Raw genomic sequence first — 20,077 nt, forward strand, 5'->3', positions numbered from 1 at the left:
AAAATTTTTTGAGGAAAAATGGTAATCCAAGGGACGTCGGGACTTAGATGCATGCACTACTTATATTCTTCCATTATTTCTCTTATATATTTAGATAGCTCTATATGGAGTCTTGAGTTTTAGTAACTATGGTAGTAAATGGTCTACAGAGACAATTCTAATACTTTAATGTCCAATCCCAAAATAAGAAAGAAAGAAAAGAAGCGACATAGATCATTTTTTTTTACAGCAACGATAATATTTCTATAACCTAATCTATTCTAATCTAACGGAGAGGGAGTCTAATCTATCCTAATCTAAGCGACACAAACCATTTTTAACTAGAGATTAACTGTTTCAAAGAAAAAAAGAAAGTAGAGAAAAAGTTGTCTATAATAGTTTTAGAGACGGTATATAGTTTTAGCGTTATACTATTAGGGATCAGAGATAAACCGAATTGAATGCCAGATTCTGAAAACTTGTTTCCTAGTAATTTCTATTTCTACCATTTATTTTATATGAATAAAGTAATGCTCAATTCTATCTTATATGTACTACACCTTAGTTCTGAGTCGTGGCCATATCCTATCTTTTTGGATGTTTCCATGCGTACAAAACCCTGCATTGGCTTAGTCGTGAAGAAAAAGAAAAAAGTATATGAATGTGAGTGACATGGTGAACAGGATCGTTTGGAAGGATCACACATATTTCTTTTCTGGTCTCAGCAATTGAATTTGGTACTTATAAAGTTTGCATGATCTATGAAACATCACGAAGCACCTGATTCAGATTGAAAACATCTGATGTTATGCGTATTTGTAGTCAATTATAGTACAAGAAAATATGCCATAGCAACGCCTTAGGCTGGGCTTGTACAACATTTTTGACTTCTCAAAAACGCATTAACAACTTTGGTTAGACACCAAAAGCACATTCTACACACAGTCTCTATATGTTGACAGGAAATACTGAAGTACTTTCCGGTACTTTCCGGTTTCGATTGCAATTTTCTATATATATATATATATATATTAGTAAAAAACGTAGAGTATTTGATATATGTAACGTAAATGATGGTTGAAAAATGTATTCACGGAAAACGTAAAATTTTTTTGATGGAAAATGGCTTTCTGTCAATCATAGGGTTTCATCATTAATTGATAAGGGTGATTAACACAATCTTGTCTCGTGTTATTTTCTTCTTGCTGATTACTAATTCTGTATATAGTGAAATCAGCCTAAAAAATCCTACTTTCATTCCCGATAATTTAACTAAATGGGCTTCTTGTTTGTGTCGAACGAGAAAAAAATGAAGCTGAGCAGCAAAACACGGGTACATATCTATTAATAACGCAGAGTAATCCTAATAGGGAATGACCTCGCCCGTCTGATGACGTTTAAGGACTTTGCCTGTTTCACTCCATAAAGAACAGAGAGTAGTAATCCTAACTATTACAGTCCATCAGGGTGCTGTCTATATTGTATGAGGAAGACAAATCCCTCTCGAACATTCGTACACGAGGAAAGATAGGACCATGGCATGCTTGTAGACGAATCTTTTTAGGGCTGCTTGAATGTGATAAACCCTGTCATTGCAAATTTGAGCTGAGTTTTGATCTTATCTTCACTTGGACGTGGCATCTACCTAAGATACAGCGAGTGATTTCGTGGAAAGCACAGGCATCATAAGCTAAGTAAACTTACAACTCTCTCTTGGAGTCTAGCTAGCTTGTTTTTCAATGGCAGCGGAAGAAAAGGATATACAGTGGCAGTGGCCTTGCATGACTGACTAAAACTTATCCATCTTGGACTCTAGCAAGGGAACAGAGGTGGGACAGCAGAGTGGAATCAGATCGCAAGACCTTGATAGAGCAGTTGCAAACAAAGATTAAAAAGCGTGCAGTCCTGGAGGCTGGAGAACGTGCTCAAGGATATCTTCGTTCTCAGTTCTTTCTTTGTTTCGTGTTCTTTCACTTTTTTGTATCTAAAAAAAAGTAAATGGGGTGGGTGTGTGTGTGTGTTTTTGGGTAGGCAATAACTAAAAGATTAGCAAATTTTGCAACAGATCTGAGGGCTGACTTAGCAAGGAAAATCCATTTCCCTGTTTCCCTAACTAGGAGGGACTGATACTTGGAATGGTTATCCCACTTTTGTAAAACTCAATACTTTTGTGAATCAATGCAGTCTGCTATCGTTGCTGAGGGAAAAAAAAAGGACTCTTCTTATTTGATTCCTAACTCAGAAATTTTTTTTTTTTAAAAAAAAAAAGAAGAAGAAAAGAGCACTTTGTCAATCTTGGATATATGGTGCACTTCAAACAAATTGGAGATGTAGACCAATTAGTGGCTTTCTTCCATTTTTATTGCGGTTTAATAGTTAATTGGTTGTCATCTTTGTGAAAAGCACTTTTATGGCCTTGTTTGGCAGACAAGTTTTTTATCAAGTTTGTCTGCTACAAGTTTTTTAAAAACTTTAGCTACAATAATCTCAAAAAACTTTTCAAAAATTTTAAACTATACACTTCAAAATATTCAAAAAAAACACATTTCAAAATTTTTTTTAAAAACTTCTACAGTAAGTTACAGTAAAGTTTTAGACAAATATCTAAAAAACTCACTTGCCAAACTCACTTCCCAATATTTGATTTGTCCTCCAATTCCTGTCAATTGTCCTTAATTGATCAAAATTACGGAACTTTGAGGATGAAATATGTTTGGGGTTAAACTTTGAGGATGAAATTGGTCAACCCCCCAAACTTTGAGGATGAAAAGTGCATTTTTCCCCGGGTTAAAATTATGATAAATTTGCAATGATTAATCAGGTGACAAAACTTGGTCGATTTCATACCATATTTTATGTATAACTAATACAAGTAATGAAATGTATTATAAATGGCGTTGATTTTCAAAAACAATTTTTAAATTAAATTTATTGGGGTGTAATGGAGAAAAGTTCTCTCCAATGTAATGGAGAGGAGTCTAGTCATATTTTCTTTACACTAATAAGTTTATATCAATGTCACGTAACATAAGTTCAAATTTAAATATGCACATATGGTATACATACATAGCTACTAGTATAAAAAATTACTAAACTGTCAGTATATACAAAATTAATCCAGTTTGTATTACATAACAATCACTAAAAGTGGCTTAGTGCACATATAACATACCTTAACTTTAGAATTGGGTAAGCAATTTTCTATATTATATGTACTGACAATTACTATAAGTGGCCTGGAGCAGAGGTAGTGTACCTTTTTATTATTTGAAGGTAAGTAGAAGGTTTTAAATTCAGATTTTTCTACTCATAAATCTCTCTCCAAAATCTTTTTAACTTATAGAATGGGGTAAAAATTCAAGAATTAAAAAGGGGCAAAAAAGAAAAGAATATAATAGCCAAATGCAACAAAAGTGCCAAATAGCAAGGGCCCACCAACCCATGTGACCGAGACTCTTGTACTAAGCAAGCAAAGATGTCCCTTCCCACTACAACGTTCGACTCCTTTCTGTTTTCACTTAATACTATAAAAATAATAAAAAACACAATATATTGTTTTGAATTTAGGCTTAAAACTCGGACCCCACTTTCCCCCCCCCCGCCACGTCGGTCCTCGTACTGTTACTTTTTCGTTAATTACGTGCTCTTAATTCGCGGAAGAATTCTCAGTTACCTGACCTCTTTAATTTTTCTCATAAAATAATCAAACATCAGTTATTCTCGCCTGTCCCCGTTATTACAATCCAATTAAACGACATCGTGCACGACGAAACTCCCTAATAAACAAATAAAAAAAGAAAAAAAATTTCCTTTTTTTTTTTGTTCTCTCTTAAGTATTCTATTTAAACAGAGGGAAGAAGCAGAATTTACTACTATTACTAATTAGCAGCTGCAGAAAACCAGAGTCTTCCCGGACTCAGAGCTTTTGGACTTTTCTTCTTTACAAGTAAGTGAAGAAGTGAAGAGTGAGTGATATCCGGAATAGGGCCATTTTTGGGAAGTTCACTCAGCTTCCAAATCTTCTCTTCGATCCACATTTCCCTTTTTTTAAGTAGATTTTTCAGTCTTTGGATTCAAATTTCTTGAGTTCATACATATAAATCTAGTACTGTCTCTGTGTGTGTGTGTGTGTGATTTGTGAGAGAGACTTGTGTTGTTTATGTAAGTAAAGCTTTGTTCGTAAGCACTGATGTTTCTTCATGTTTTATAAGGATACATGGTTGATTTGATTTTTTTTTCTTTTATTTTTTCCCCTTTTTTGGTTCAGTCCAGGTGAGGAGGAGGAAGTGAAGATGTTTACAGAAGGACTTGACGACCATGCCGTGAAGTGGGTTAGAGAGGTTAGCTTCCTTCAAAACAATCTGGCATTTTGTTTCGACAAATTTAATGATCATCAAAAATTTACTTTTTTTTTTTCTGGTAATGAGTTTGTTGGCTTTTCCCTTTGTACTCTAATGGTTATCTGGGCTTTTGAGCATCAACACAATGGTTTTGATTGTTTCTTATGGGTAATGTGAAGTGGAACAATTATTATTTGTTGGAACTTTTACGCTTCTGGATTTTTCAGAATTCGAATTCAAATTCAAAATATCAGGGTCTGTCGGAATATCTTTTTGACTAAAGTGTACTTGTTATTGGTTTTTTAGCTGGAAACCGAGTTCCTCATTACACTGCTTGATGATTTATTTGTAAAACAAAAGCAATGAATTATTTGTAAAACTGAAAATTGGAGAAGAAGCAAGTACCTGCATTTTTTTGATCATTAGTAAAATTCTTCTATTTCTTTCTTTCTTTTTCCTTTTTTTTTGGGAGTAATTTTTAGGGAACGCGAAGTGATTCTCAAAGTTTTGTTGTATTTTTGAATTTTCTGAAATTCAAATCCAAAGTTAGTCTCTTTGTAATTCTTTCTCCTATGTAGTTCTAATTCACAGTCACATGAAAAAAGTGCCTGATTATGACAATTTATGCATTCTAATTGTCGAGAAAACAAAAGCAACAGAGTCTAACTGGAAATTTAAGGAAGAAACGATGTGAGAGAATAGCGTATTGGATAAAAACTTGCAAGAATGTTGATTTTCATTAGCTGTTCTGCACAAAGAAAGTAAATGTGGATGGAAATGATTGTTGAGCTAATTGTTGAATAAGTAATGATGGTTTTGAAGTATCTGTTTCTTTAAATTTCAGGGTTCTGGTAATCATAGGGCTGAAGTCCCTTTATCAGTCACAAACCAAAGGCCCAAAATAGATCCTCTCTCGAGTATAAGAAATGGAGGCAGGGGTGTTGGGTTGCCCCCACCGGCTTTCCGGAGTGCTCAACTATCTGGAGTCATTCCAACTTCCAGAGTTATCCCTGGGGATATAGATGACAGTGGGTCAGCTTCTGATAATGACATGAGTACGGATTCGGAAGAGGAGATCTATGGTGGAAGATATTCCCTTGACTCATCACCACAGGATGATAGAGTTCCCAGAAGTACCACGGCTCCAAAGTATTACAATCCTGTGTCAAGGCGTGCCCCTCAGTATGCCAGTGATGCCCTCTATTCGGATGATCTTACTTCATCAAGAGATTCCCTAGGGAGAGGGCAGGGATATGTGGCTGATAGATTGATGAGGGGTGCTAATAGATATTCTGTTGGAAATGGTCTTTATACAGAGGATGAATCTTCTGATTCTGCTGCAAGCTCCGAATTCTCCACCACTCAATTAGGGAGCAATAATGGGACTGTCCCACCCACTAGGACTTATGTGTCACAAGGCTACGGGTCCAGTGCTTCTTCAAAAGTGAAGATGGATGGTACGAGACAGAAGGTACTTAACATGAATTTTATCTCTTTGCAATATTTTCATATTCCTGCCACATTTTGGAACTTTAGGTTATTAGCTTGGCCAATAAAGAATAAGAGGTGAAAAGTGTATGCAGATCATTTTGCTTCATCTTTACCTTTCCTTGTTTGTACTGGTTATCTTCCTCAGTTGATGGGGAGGAAACATTCTAGAGCTGTGATCTCCATGTCTTTTACATTTTATTTTGGAAAAAATTTCCGAAAGCATTAAGAGGAAAATTTCTTAATCAATCTTTGGATATAAGAAAACATGTCATGGCAACAAAATAGATCTAAATTCTTTCTGTTGTCTCTACTGACCTATCATGTCCTAAGAAACTATAAAAGATCTCATATCGTCCATGGTATTCTTGATTATAGTTTTTCAATCAGCAAGATGTGGATTATTGAGCTTCAAGCTAAAATGCGTAGTTTTGGAACCTGAGAATCAGTCTGCTGTCAATGACCGTGGCACAAACTTGAGTTTCTTCGTAGAATGAGATGCAGTAGGATTCTAATTTTTAGTTTCCCTGGATATCTTCCGTTGATTGCTGCTTCTTTTCTATTTTGTTGCACTGATGGGTGAAATTCTTTTTAACTCTGAAAGTTGGCTGACATTTTCCTGCTGCTGCTGCTGCTAGACTATGAACCCTTGTTGACTTGAGGATCATTTCTTTATCAGACACCAAATTTTATTTGATAAACACAACTTTTCTGGGAACAACATCATTGATTTTTTTCTGATAGGATTTAGCTTTATGTTTGCCACATTACTTTGTACCCTTTGATGCTATTAGTTAAACAAATTTCATTTTCTCACGTGAAATTTTACCCAGTTTGATGAGTTGACTTAGTTTAATTTGTAAAGAAGTTTGTTTTTTCACAGTTATATATGCAAGGATCAGGAAGTACTTGGCAATCAAGTGCCTTAATTCTTGTAAACTTGTTTGAATGGGGAGCTTTATGTATGTTATTTGTTTGTAGGGCATGAATCATTCTCAAGTATAGTCAAACGTATCAATTTTGATAATTATATCCAACATATAATTTCTGCATGGGATCTAGTGTTGGTTGATATTAAATAGAATGTGTTGTTACCTATTATTGGTACAACATTTATCTTTTATACCTTGCTGCAGAGTTGAACATTCTTCTGACTATGGTGAATTATTTTTCTGCAGAATGTAACTTCTAGGAATTTGGAGAAGCAAAGGTTCTCCAATGAAGATGTTCCAAGTGCACCTCCGTTTTGTGGATCTGGTGGGGAAATTAAGATAGACAGGGAAACAAGTCCTGTGTCAAAAATGGAGTTCCTGTCCTCCATGAAAGCTGAGAAAGATAACTTGGGAAGGTCTCCAGGAATTAGTCAACAGGATAATGTTCCGAAATACACTCGTGACTCGACTGTGAGGTTTGTATTTGTTTGTGGTACTGTTGGCACAGACTTTAAGTTTTGTATCTTTAGTCATCAGATACTTGGTTCCATAGAAACATTGTATGATCCATTTTTTCTTGCATAAAGGGAGAAAATGTTATCTTTTTATGTAGGACTGCTGCTGCTGTGGAAAGTGCCATCCCCTCAAGCACTTATCCAACTCGCGTTCCCAATTTTCATGCTATGTATGTTTAACTACAACATTACCCATTGCAATTAAACAATCTGCTTACTGTTATTATCTCGACTTATACCATTAAACAATTTCAGTGCACTAGGACCATGGCACGCTGTGATTGCTTATGACGCATGTGTTCGACTTTGCCTGCATGCCTGGGCTAGGGGGTGCATGGAAGCTCCCATGTTTTTGGAGAATGAATGTGCTTTGCTACGAAATGCCTTCAAGTAAGTTCTTGAAAAGGGATTTTGTGAACTCCAGTGAGACGTATAAATTTCATTTCCACTGGATGGACATTTTTTGCATGATGATTTAGATGATCATGAATGAAACTATTTCTACCGACTAATCACCTGAGTTCTTAGTGCCAACCTTGCTGCATCATGTAATAGAGAGTCATTTATATGGTAATACACTTTATGCCACTCTCACATACTAGCTAGACTTTTCTTTTGAACAGGCCAGCATGTGCTTACATTAATGGATCGTAGTCAGAATTGAACCCAGGACCTTTTGAGTTTTCGTTATATCGTGGTGCATAATTAACTTGTAGGAGGTTAAACTGTTAGAGAAGACAATAATTTATTCTTTTGTGCAGTCTAACAACTATTATGTTGCTTGAAGTTTGAATCTGGTGGCACATCCATAAAATTAGAAGTGATTCCATTATCCTAATGCACATGCATGTCTAAGCTTAAAACTTGCATATGTTCTCATTCAATTTTGACAGCCGTTTTCTTATTTTGAAAACTGTTTGCCCTTTAATGGGCCTTATCTTTGCTTCAGTGGCAATACAGTAGTATTTGTGATCTTAGACATAGTTTTCACTCCAAATCTGTTACTGTTTGTATGCTACAGTTTGCAGCAAGTGCTATTACAATCAGAGGAGGAATTAATGTCAAGGCGGTCTTCTGAGCTTCCTACAGAAGGTTCTGCTGCTAAACCTAAAAAAATGGTTGGGAAGATGAAAGTGCAAGGTAGTTCTTTGTATCAGATCTTTTATACTCACTGAGATTGTGTGAGAAACTACTTTTGACATTCTGCTCATTTTTGCAGTAAGGAAGGTGAAATTAGGTCTCGACCCACCTAGGGGCTGCAGTTTTGCATTGGTGAAAGTACCAAAATTAAGGATTGAATCTGTCCGCTTTCACAGTTCCAAACTGCAGTCGGCTGTTTCCTCTGGTTGGCGAGCAGTGCGGAAAGTCCGTTTTGCACCTCGTGTATCAAATGGTTCTTTTTCACGCCAGAGCTTGGCATATGTTCAGGCTGGCACTCAATACATAAAACAAGTTTCTGGACTACTGAAAGTTGGTGTGGCAACATTGCGCAGTAGTTCATCACCCTATGAAGTACAAGGTGTGCATACACTACTAATTTTCAATTCTGTGGGAGGTTTTTGTATCTGACAAGTCAGAAGCATTGGCGTTTGAGTGGCTAATAGTTTTCCAACTAACAGTAAAGTTCATGTTGCTTTTGACAAGTGTGCATAAGAAATGGTTAATCCACACATGAGATGGTATAATGTAGTAAACTTAATTATCATTAAAAGAAATGTCTACCATTATAAGCAGTGGTAACACTTCTATCATGTCTGGCATTGCTACTGTGCTGTTCATTCAAGCAACTCCTTTTTTCTGGCTGTAATCTAAATTGTCATGATCTGGAGCTTCTGTTACTATTAATGGTGACGTAGACCAGCTTATGCTCCGTTGGTGAAATTTAAGAAAATTAAAGAAAAAGCATAGTATTATGCTTTAAATGTACTGATACTTTGTTGAGTCAGTGGATAACTGTAAAGATACTTACTGGTGTTTTGTACATGTTAATAGAAGCATACTCCTGTTTACTGCGACTCAAGAGTTCCAGTGAAGAAGATGCTATTAGAATGCAGCCGGGATCTAGTGAAACCCATATGTTGTATGTTTTTCTTAACTCTATGCATTTGTTTGACGTGTTGCTTTAGTATGGCGTTGACAGCTTTACAGTTTTCCTGATGGCCTAGGAGACGATCTAATTGTTGAAGTCCAGGATTCCAAGGGGAAGCAATGTGGTCGAGTCCTTGCTCAAGTAGCTACTATTGCAGAGGATCCTGTAAGTTAAAAAATATCTTTAAAGGCTGTCTTTACCTTTTTTTCCCCCCTTGTTAGGTTTGGTTTCAGATTGGATCTCAATATGGAGGCTACTTGCAGGGTGAAAAGCTAAGATGGTGGTCTATTTATCATGAGCCAGAGCATGAGCTGGTTGGGAGAGTGCAACTCTATATTAATTATTCAACGGGTATTGATGAAAATAGTCACCTTAAGGTTGGTTGTTAAATTATTAACATCTATTTAAACTATCTCTTTCTAACCCTACCATCAACAGTAGAACCAAAAGATTAGTGGTGTAATCAGTCTTCAAGAATCATTCACAATACTGTCCCCAGCCACCTTTATGATGAACATTATCATATGCACCAGTAAATATAGACAGGTATCCAGATACAATAAAAGAGGGAAAATAAAAAGAAAAAAAATGAGTCAAAGGCTGTATGCATTTTGAAATCCCTTCTTTGGTCTGTCATTCTTATAGAATGTCATAAGATAGTCAAAAGTACCTTGGAACTGGACTGCTGTTTGATACATGGTATTTTATTTGCATAGTGTGGCTCTGTGGCAGAAACTGTGGCTTATGACCTGGTGTTGGAAGTTGCTATGAAGATTGAGCATTTTCAGCAAAGAAATTTGGTGCTGCATGGTCCATGGAAGTGGTTACTGACCGAATTTGCTTCATATTTTGGGGTTTCTGATGCATACACAAAACTTAGGTACAGAATTACTGTTCCATTAGTCACTTTGATGTTCAAGCTGATTAAGCGTGAATTTTCTGCTGCTGTTTGTACTTTTTTGTGGTTCATATGCTTAGTATGACCATGTCTTTTTTAGAACGTAAACTTTGTTTGGATCACTTATCTCTGTGTCCTGCTGAAATTGCAGATATCTTTCTTATGTGATGGATGTGGCCACACCTACTGCTGACTGTCTTAAACTGGTGCATGATCTGCTTTACCCTGTCCTGATGAAGGGCCATAGCAAAACCTCATTGAGTCGCCAGGAGGTATAATATCGTCTTCTGATGATGGCATGCTAATTTATTTCATCAGCCTATTTCTTTGTCGCTTACATTGTGTGAGAAAACAAAAATCATCTACCATTGCTGATCTCTCTTCTTAATGTTGTTTCTCATTTTTGGCTGCTTGCTCCAGAATCGTATTTTAGGGGAAATTGAGGATCAGCTTGAACAGATTTTTGCCCTTGTTTTCCAAAATTACAAATCCTTGGATGAATCGTTACCTTCGGGAATTATGGACACTTTTCGACCTGCTACTGGGCATGCAGCACCTGTGTTGAAGCCAGCTGTTGAACTCTACAAACTTTGTCACGATATACTATCTCCAGAGGCACAGAATAAGCTCTACAGTTACTTCCAGGTTGGTGAGGAAAAAATCCTTGATGTCCCCTTTTCTTGTTACATGATTATTTTCTCATATTTCGTGGATTAAAACCACCTGTACAGGCCGCTTCAAAAAAGCGATCAAGGAGGCACTTGACTGAGACTGATGAATATGTTAGTGGCAACAATGAAGGCATATTGATGGATTCTCTAACTATTTCTACTGCATATCAAAAGATGAAAACTCTATGCTTGAATGTCAAGAATGAAATTTTTACCGATATAGAGATCCACAATCAAGATATACTTCCCAGGTATAATTGGTTTAGACTTTTCTAGGTGCTTGATTTGAAGTAAAGCATTTGAAAGACAATGAGACAATCATGTACTTGTCTCTCTGCTCACAGTTCCTTATTCAAGCTGCTATGATTGTTATAGACAGTATGTTGAATTGCCTTCATATGCTGGATTTCTGTGTGATGTCTTCTAGTTGGGAAAAATGGGACTAAATACTGGAAATTCTTCTCTCCCATCCCCTGTTTGTGATGTTGACGTGGTATTGAAACTAGGTAAAAATTCATATGACATAGCCCAACTGTTGATCTTAGACTTTGGATGCTAGTAAAATCCGTGGAACTGAAGAATTTGCAATTGTTGTGGCATGGTTAGAACAATAAATTTTCTTTAGAATGTGTAGCGTGCAAAATGAAGTGAGTGGACTAGATGTGTTCCCTTTGTGCCTTAAAATTTTGGTCCTGCTTGTGAAATTCCGATTCTTTCTACGAAACATCTGTTCTTAAAGTCCATTGCAACACCATGACAAAAGGATCTCCAAGGACCGATCAAGCCCATTTAAGATTCTGGAGAATTTTGATATAGCTTGATTATGTGTTATGCTTCAATGGAAATGTTTCTCTTCAGCCTGGACCTAAGGATTTTTTCTCCAACTGCTATCAATTATTTGAGTCAGTCATGTCATGCTGCAAATGATTGACCACATAGCCACTTAGCTAACATTCTTCCCTCTTTTGCAGTTTTATAGACCTGCCGAACCTTTCTTCAGCTATATATAGTGCAGAACTGTGCAGTAGGTTGCGTGCTTTCCTTATTGCATGCCCTCCAACAGGTCCTTCACCTCCTGTAACAGAACTTGTGATAGCAACTGCAGATTTTCAGAGGGATCTTTCGAGCTGGAATATCAAGTACTGTTGTTTTTCCTACATATATCTCTTCTTTCAAATTATAGTGTTCAGACTGGATCACTAATGGCATTGTCTCTTTCTTAGACCTGTTAAAGGAGGAGTTGATGCAAAGGAGTTGTTTCATTTGTACATTGTTCTGTGGATACAAGATAAACGCCTCTCTCTACTTGAATCATGCAAATTAGACAAGGTAAATATTTTTATGCAACTTTGTTGCATATAATCTGTGGCAAAGTTTCTCATAGGCCAATGTTATGTGCAGTTAAAACAATGTCCACAATGTCAACTGCAATGATATCATCCTTCATTCTTTGTGGGTGTGGAATTTGGGTTTTGCATTAAGTGTATGTTGCCATTGCTGGTAGAGCTTGTTGCTTTTATACTCGGCATTTATGACTTTACCAAGTCATAGGTTTCTTTTATTAATTACTCATTGAGTGCTGATGAAAGCAATTTAATGCAAATGTGCTGATGTTTTCTTGTAAATGAACTGGTTAAACCAGTTAAAATAAGTAAATGGCATCATATAGGAGTCTCTTACAGTTTTCATCGTTTTCCATATTTTGCCTGCTCTACCTTAGTGGTTGAAATAACTTAAATGATGTACAGGTGAAATGGTCTGGGGTTAGGACCCAGCATTCAACAACCCCATTTATTGATGACATGTATGATCGCCTCAAAGAGACATTAAATGATTATGAGATCATCATTTGTCGCTGGCCAGAGTACACATTTGTGTTGGAGAATGTATGTGTTCATGAATTCATTGACCTTTTGCCTTTCGGTTTTGGTTGCTTGTACTATAGCTAAAATATATTGCACAGAATTATTTTCTGAAGAAAGAGCTGAAACCTTTTTATTTTTTTGGGAAAAGGCTGTTGCCGATGTTGAGAAGGCAATTGTTGACGCTCTTGAGAAGCAATATGCCGATGTTTTGGCTCCATTAAAGGAAAACCTGGCACCTAAAAGATTTGGTCTCAAGTATGTGCAGAAGCTTGCCAGAAGAAATGTTTCTGCATACGTGGTACCTGATGAGGTGAGTCGACTTATCGTAATATCAAGTTGTTTAATCCCTGTCACTGTTTTGATCTGAAATTTTGTTTTCTCTTCTTCCAGCTTGGCATTCTTTTAAACTCAATGAAGAGAATGCTTGATGTTCTGCGTCCCAAGATAGAGCAGCAACTGAAGTCTTGGGGCTCATGCATCCCTGATGGTGGAAACACAGCCCCTGGAGAGCGTTTAAGTGAGGTGACTGTAATGCTTAGGTCGAAGTTCAGAAACTATGTGCAAGCAGTTGTTGAGAAACTAGTGGAAAATGTGAGTAACCTTGAGCTCTTCAGTTGAAAAATTCTCGGTAGGACATATTGCACCTCCAATAACCCAATCTTTTAAGAATAGCTTCTGAAAAATCTGTGAATACCATCACTAAATTATGTCATATTGTTGGTGATGTTGACTGACAATTGCTATTGTATTGTAGACTTATTTTGATAGAGGGGAAGAAATTGTTCTTCTGTTGTAGATACCTTAAAAAAATAAAAATAAAAACTAAAATAAACCATTTTTGAGAGTCTTGAACGTTATAATATTCTGTTGTAGATACCTTAAAAAAATAAAAATAAAAACTAAAATAAACCATTTTTGAGAGCCTTGAACGTTATCATATTAACATGTATACAGGCTAGAGTTTGAGCACTAGCAGAATACATGCCTTGGATTCCTCAAAATACATGTAACTTAACATTAAATTTTTTATTTTTATTTATCTTTTTTTTGGCTTTTCCTCAGACAAAGTTACAGGGGAGTACAAAGCTCAAAAAGATTTTGCTGGATTCCAAGGACACTGTGATAGAATCAGATGTCAGGAGCAGGATGCAACCTCTTAAGGACCTTCTGGCCAGCTCAATTAATCATATGCATTCCATCTTTGAGTCTCATGTTTTCATCGCATGTTGTCGAGGCTACTGGGATAAAATGGGACAGGTAAGCTAGAATATTTTACTGCTGTGTGAAGTTTGCACTGGTAGTGGCAAATTTCTTGTTTTCTTGTTTCTCAGGAATTTTTTTTTCTTTGCTATAGGATATTTTAAGCTTCTTGGAGAGCAGGAAAGAGAATAGGGCATGGTACAGGGGATCTCGGATTGCTGTGTCGGTAAGTACACACATCCTTTGTACAATATTTGTTGGTTATACAAGTTGCTTTAGAGGTTAAACGAGCCCCATTTCCTGAACCCTAACCATGATTAGAAATTTGTCTTTCGGTGGATAGGGTTCATCTTCGTCTTACAGTATGTAGAGGGCAACTAATTGCAATCTCATTCCATTTTTTTCTGATGGAAGTTTATCACATGGGGTGGGTATATGCAGGTTTTGGATGATATTTTTGCATCACAAATGCAGCAGCTTCTTGGGAATTCCCTACAAGACAAGGACTTGGAGCCTCCTCGATCTATAGTTGAAGTGCGCTCAATGCTTTGTAGAGATGCTGCAAGTAATAAGGGGGGCAACTCATTCTACTTCTAGAGGTAGCAAGGAAAGATGAGTTGCTAGGGCTGGAAAATGCTTCAAATGGCACAGAAGAGAGCCCTGGCAGAATGTTCTCGGGGATGAACTTTTTATCGCTTTGAGCCTTTCATTGGACAAGCTAAGCAAGTTGCCTACTCAAGCAGGCAATCCTGCTCATCCAGATTCAGCGATATTCCTGAAGGATTACAGTTTAGGTATTTGCGGTTCAGTTGCAAATGTAGAGTTGTTTAAAAGGATCTCCCAATCTTAAAGCTTTTGAGATGTGCTTACTGGCCATTTTGTTTTTGTATACATATCGAACCTTCTTACTACATACGTATATAACATGTCATATTTAATGCAATTCAGGACACAGGCAGATACATTGACAAATAGTGTACTTACAAGTATATTCAAATTGGCCTCTTGATTGCTGCTAATTGCAGGTACTTACTGTCCAAACTCGAATACTTGTAGCAGCTGATGTTTTACCTTCTCAACAAATTGATTGTGCACGCTTGAGAGCTCCAATTCATTCGTTCTAACAATGGCCAACCCAGTTAATAAACGTCAACTAGACATTACCAAACTTGTTCCTCATGGCTCAGAAGATAAGATAGAGTTGCTCTTGATTGGCATATTTTCGCTTTTCCCTTTTTGCAACCTACACAACTCATCTCTCTCATACTCTTTAGCTATGTAATTTGGCAACAGAAAAACCGCCTGGCACGTAATTTTGCTAGAGCATAAGAGCCTTGGCTTTCCATGTTGGTAGCAATTCTTGCGGGCAAGATACACTTTGCCTGGTACGATCTTCAGGCCCCGTTTGCCCTAGCCACACGGAAGCCGTCCTCGATTTATTAGTTTTTTCTTTGTTTGCAGGAGATGGATGGCTTTTCAGATCTGAAGAACCATGTCAGAACACAAATTTTCATAATAAAAGCACAAGTTCAGGTAAAATTCCACGTCCTACTGCCAGCAAGAGGAAAATGCTTTTCATTTCATTTTCTTTACCATAGAATTAGTTAGTTGATCTTTTTCTTTTTTTTTCAGGTGTCCCCAAGCTAGTTAAACTGGACAGGAAAGCAAAAAGGTGCTTGCATCTCAAATGCTACTTGTGTTTGCAACTTTGAAAGAGGGTACTTGAAAATGCTTTCGGTTCATTTTACCACTGTAGCATTAAACAGGTTGCTTGTTTTTCACATAGCAGTCGGCAGCCAAGCAATCACTAGACTAGATGATTGGTTCGACCCGTGGAAGAAGACAAGTATTCATTGAAAGAATATTTACAGGGTTAAACAACATTGGAGCTATCAATTGCAACAAACACACAATGAATGGCATTTATGTTACACATTCCTAAAGAATAGGGAAGCACTTTTGGCAGCAGAAGCACACGATTGATTCCCCCAAAGTGTGCCATACTGCTCAGAAGAGCTTTGATATTACACGGCAGGAAGTCCAGAATGCTGCTGAGGCAGCCTGCAGAATCGCAGGGTTTTGGTATATGCTGGTGAATAACAAACACAACGACAATAACATCAGAATTGAGGCAATGACTGAGACAAACCAAACAGTATTAAGCAAAAAAATACCAATTGCTTACCCAATGGCTGTAGCTCCCCAGGATGCCACATTGTAGATAACTTTGCTCCCATCCCAAGCCTTCCGAAGTTTTCCTTTTTTCTTTTTTACAGAAAATGTCTTGCAAAGGGCTGAAACAAAATGCTCGAAGATTTTATTACCTATACTAGCACAGTATCTAAGCAACTACTGGAACTCAAAGACATAAGTGAACCCTCATATTCTGCAGTTCTCAAGAGAGTAGTCTTGCTTTCATCCAAGATTAAAGGAAAAAGATGACACACGGAGCAGAGCAATTTAACTTACCATCCTGAAGTTGGTTTGGAGTCAACTCCTGCAAGTACAAACACAAGATATTACTATGGGGATGAGATGTGGAAAAAAATATTCTTTTTCCTTTTTGGGGAACCGCATGCAGCTTGGGTTTCTTTCTTTCTTCTACTCCTTCACCACCTTGTACTTTTTCTTTTGCTTTGGGAAGAGAACCCCACAGGGGGGGAGGGGGGTTGTATGTTGGGGCAGAGAAATGGATAAATGAATTAAGATAGCACACAATGCACTATTCAAGCAACTTTCTTTGCTTCAAATGTCTACACCATTGTCCATTCACAGTTCACACAGCAGGAAAAGGGCTAAATGCAGAAACAAAATTTCCTTAATGGAAAATAAAATGCTACATTCTGTTTCTGTGGTTACAAAAAGTAATGATACAGCTTAGCCTCTTGAATGGACTGTTGCTTTATACTAAAATTATAACCACTAAAAAGTGCATAACATAAACTTAAGACAATGCTCCTATAACGTCAATCCTTGTAGATTAGCAACGCCAAACAGAAGACCCTAAAATAGGAGCAACAAATATATACTAATCAATGGTTGAATTTAGTGAATGCCATCAATAATCACGAAATATGAAAAAAGAAATAAATCTATAAGAAAAAAGAAGCAAATGAACAGACAAAAAAATATACAAGGAAAACAAAACGGATCAAGATTTGAAGGCAACATTGAGACTTTATCTACCTTTGTCTGTTTAAGAGACAGCAAATATGCAGCCATGAAACATGCTATACCATCCACAATATCCTCTTGCCTAACCAAAACATAGTCTTCTTGATCTAACTCGGAATTTCCACCTTCCCACAGATCATTCTCATCGACCATGTCCCATGAAGTGCCTTCTTCTGCATCAAACAAATTAGACTTCACATCATTCCCATTTCATTGGCTAAAACTGGGGGGAGGGAGGGGGGAGAGAGAGAGTACAACAAAAATATCTACAGAGTGATAGTGCTGCTTAAGGTCTATGTAATTGACTTGAATTTTCAAATATGCACAGAAGTCCTTAAACAAAAAAATTGCCATCCTTGACAACTTCTCAAGAGTCTCAGAGAAACGAGAATATTGGCTACTAGAAGCTTTTAAATGTAGCATAGCAGAATTAAGGTCCCCCCCCCCCCTTCCCCACCCCAAAAAAAAAAACAAAGGACAAGATACCTATATCTTGCCACTGCTCACCAAATAGTATGCATCTATTTACAATGTTATGCGACCCAAAAAAATCACACACAAAAAGTCTTTGAAAACATACCAGCTATGTTTTGTGGAACTGATGCCTGGGCATTCTCAAGCTTTTCAAGGAAATCAGTACATTCAACTCTTGATTTGATAAGATCGCACCACTGCAAGTGAGCAAGAAATGACGGCATCAAAACATCGCCATATAAAAATCATTACAATAAGCACAATCAGATATGCCTTCAACATGTTTGCATTATAGGATCTCAAAACTGTAAGATGTTCACAAGCATAGTCATATTTGGCCTTCTCAGATAACCAAAACAAGCAATAATTAGTATAACCATTCCAGCTACCCCTACATAGACCTATTAGAATCACCAGGAGTTCAACATACTCCAACCACTTGTGTCCTTTTCTGGTTACCCACATTTCAATTGACCCTCTTCTCCAAAAGAATGTCTTTTGAGTTCCCTACTTGCACTCTATTATTTCCTTGAGCTAAGTAAGTTATCTCATTCTAAACATCGTCAATCACCATGTCTCCCAACTTCAGCTACTTCCCGTACTCTTCGAGATCTCCATCAAACTTCTAAAATTCAGTACAATTAAACATCGGTTTTCTGACTGTGTTATTCCTCTCCGCATACTCCATCCTAGCATAATTGCACTCACTTAGCTCGGACTACACATACATACATACATACATGAAGAATTTCTGAAGTTCAAAATTCTCCAGCAAAATTTACATCTCTTCCCAGCTCAACAAAATTTAAACTTCAAAACCTTGTGACTTAACTCATTAACCTAATTCCATTTGACAGGAGATTTCACCTGAAAATCAACAAAATTCACAACTTTTTTTTTTGCTTCAAAACTACGGCTCTTTCCAGCTCAACGATCAGACAACTGGAGAGATTTCAGCTACGCAATCTATCATACGACTTCAATTCGACGAGATATTCCTAAAAAAACCCAGCTGACAAAAAAACAACAAAATTACAACTTTGTCCTCAAACCTACCTCGGAGGTCTCTTTATCCCGGCTAGGAGAGGGCGAAGAGCTTCCGCCGGAGGGCCCGTCGTCATCGACTTCATAATGGTGACTAGCTGGTTCATCGTGGTCGACATCATCGCCGTCTTCTTCGTCGATACAACCGGCAGTGCTGAGCAATTGGAGAGCTCTATGGCACTCTCCGAGCACAGCTTCTAGGGTTTTCCTCTTGACCCGAACCCGATCCCGATCTGAATTCATCCTCTCTAATTGGAAGATCGCCTTTTTACCCGCCGCCGTCACCACTTGCTCCACTTCCATTGCCCCTAATTTAGAAAAGAATACCCAAAAATAGAAAGGAAAGGAGATGGAGTAATTGTAATAGTAAATCGTAGAAGTGCTTTTTTTTTTTGCGGGTGTTTTTTAAGTGAAAATTAAGTGGAAGAAAGGAAAAAAAACCTCCGTCAAGTTGAGTTGTGTTTTGTAATTTTGTCTCAGGAAATTGGTTGTTGATATTGGTCCATCATGATGACATAAGAGAGATTGGAGGGGGAAGGCCTCATGAATGATTAGTTTTTGGATGGGTGGCGTGAGACGGCTGCGTTTCGTTTGGGTTTCGTAAAGGTATTGGGAAGCTTTCTTTTGCTTTTGTGTGATAAATGTGGATTAATTGGTCCCGTCCTGTCAGCTGGAAATAATTTTTTAAGAAACAAAAAAAAAAAAGAAAAACAAAAGGGATCTTATTGACGACCTGATATACCTTAAAAAAAGATTTAATTGCATGTTTTGCTATTTGCAATGATGAATGAATTACTTATCACTTATTTTTTAAAATAAATTTTATCTAAAAAATTTAATATTAATTAATTAATTAATTCAGATGATGTATATTTGTTATCAAACGTATTTGAATATGTTAGTATCTGAATCTATTAAAATTAATTACTGACATTAAATTGCAAAAAAAAGAAAGAAAACTATAATCTTATTGTCGACCTAATATACCTAAAAAAAAGATTTAATTGCAAAAAAAACACACACACACACACACATTAAATCACCATCAATTTGTGACACTCCCTAAAATAATTAATTGTAGCTAAATACCACATTGAGAGCTTTACCGTGAGTGCGTTTGATAAAACTGATCGTGAAAATTGAAAATTGAAAGCTGAATATATATTGAGTTATTAAGTATTAAATCTATTATCAGCTCATGCTTTTCAACTCAATTGAAATACTAGTACTCACTCTGAAGGGATCCGATGCATAAATTTAACTTTTCTTACAATGTTTTCTCGCTACTACTTCTCGGTTTCTCACCATATAATTTCAATTTCATGAATATTCTCATAATTTTCAATTGTTCAATAAGATTATTGTACATGTGATTGTGGATTTCCATGAGCGAAGTTATGGTATAGTT

General features: G+C 36.9%; 2 protein-coding genes and 1 long non-coding RNA gene across 5 annotated transcripts; 2 read left to right on the plus strand and 1 right to left on the minus strand.

Moving 5' to 3' along the window:
* Positions 1–3,894: 3,894 nt before the first annotated feature.
* LOC113749492 lies at positions 3,895–14,996 on the plus strand. Of its 2 annotated transcripts, none has more exons than XM_027293248.1 (23): positions 3,895–3,925; positions 4,247–4,319; positions 5,164–5,790; positions 6,986–7,215; positions 7,353–7,424; positions 7,510–7,644; positions 8,276–8,394; positions 8,474–8,773; positions 9,247–9,334; positions 9,403–9,508; positions 9,607–9,720; positions 10,060–10,223; positions 10,393–10,513; positions 10,662–10,886; positions 10,973–11,163; positions 11,884–12,051; positions 12,136–12,241; positions 12,661–12,798; positions 12,926–13,087; positions 13,168–13,368; positions 13,840–14,034; positions 14,132–14,203; positions 14,419–14,996. In XM_027293248.1, exons 2-23 carry the CDS (start codon positions 4,272–4,274, stop codon positions 14,572–14,574), a joined length of 3,738 nt encoding a protein of 1,245 aa, XP_027149049.1. In that variant the 5' UTR covers positions 3,895–3,925; positions 4,247–4,271; the 3' UTR covers positions 14,575–14,996. The 2 variants fall into 2 exon arrangements, with proteins under 2 accessions (XP_027149049.1, XP_027149048.1); XM_027293247.1 differs by having other exon boundaries at positions 3,919–4,140.
* Positions 14,997–15,293: 297 nt separating this feature from the next.
* On the plus strand, positions 15,294–15,698 carry LOC113749105. Its single transcript, XR_003464497.1, has 3 exons — positions 15,294–15,362; positions 15,439–15,510; positions 15,610–15,698. It is a non-coding gene; the product is annotated as an uncharacterized LOC113749105 (long non-coding RNA).
* A 99-nt stretch (positions 15,699–15,797) lies between these two features.
* On the minus strand, positions 15,798–19,227 carry LOC113749103. Of its 2 annotated transcripts, XM_027292762.1 has the most exons (7): positions 19,111–19,227; positions 18,682–18,977; positions 17,732–17,822; positions 17,164–17,324; positions 16,447–16,474; positions 16,163–16,271; positions 15,798–16,066 (listed from the first exon to the last, which is right to left on the minus strand). In XM_027292762.1, the coding sequence occupies exons 2-7, from the start codon at positions 18,970–18,972 to the stop codon at positions 15,985–15,987; spliced, it is 762 nt and encodes a 253-aa protein (XP_027148563.1). In that variant the 5' UTR covers positions 18,973–18,977; positions 19,111–19,227; the 3' UTR covers positions 15,798–15,984. The 2 variants fall into 2 exon arrangements, with proteins under 2 accessions (XP_027148563.1, XP_027148562.1); XM_027292761.1 differs by lacking the exon at positions 19,111–19,227 and having other exon boundaries at positions 18,682–19,099.
* Positions 19,228–20,077: the final 850 nt, after the last annotated feature.

Source organism: Coffea eugenioides, chromosome 10 (genome assembly GCF_003713205.1).
Source record: "Coffea eugenioides isolate CCC68of chromosome 10, Ceug_1.0, whole genome shotgun sequence".
NCBI classification, from domain to species: Eukaryota; Viridiplantae; Streptophyta; class Magnoliopsida; order Gentianales; family Rubiaceae; genus Coffea; species Coffea eugenioides.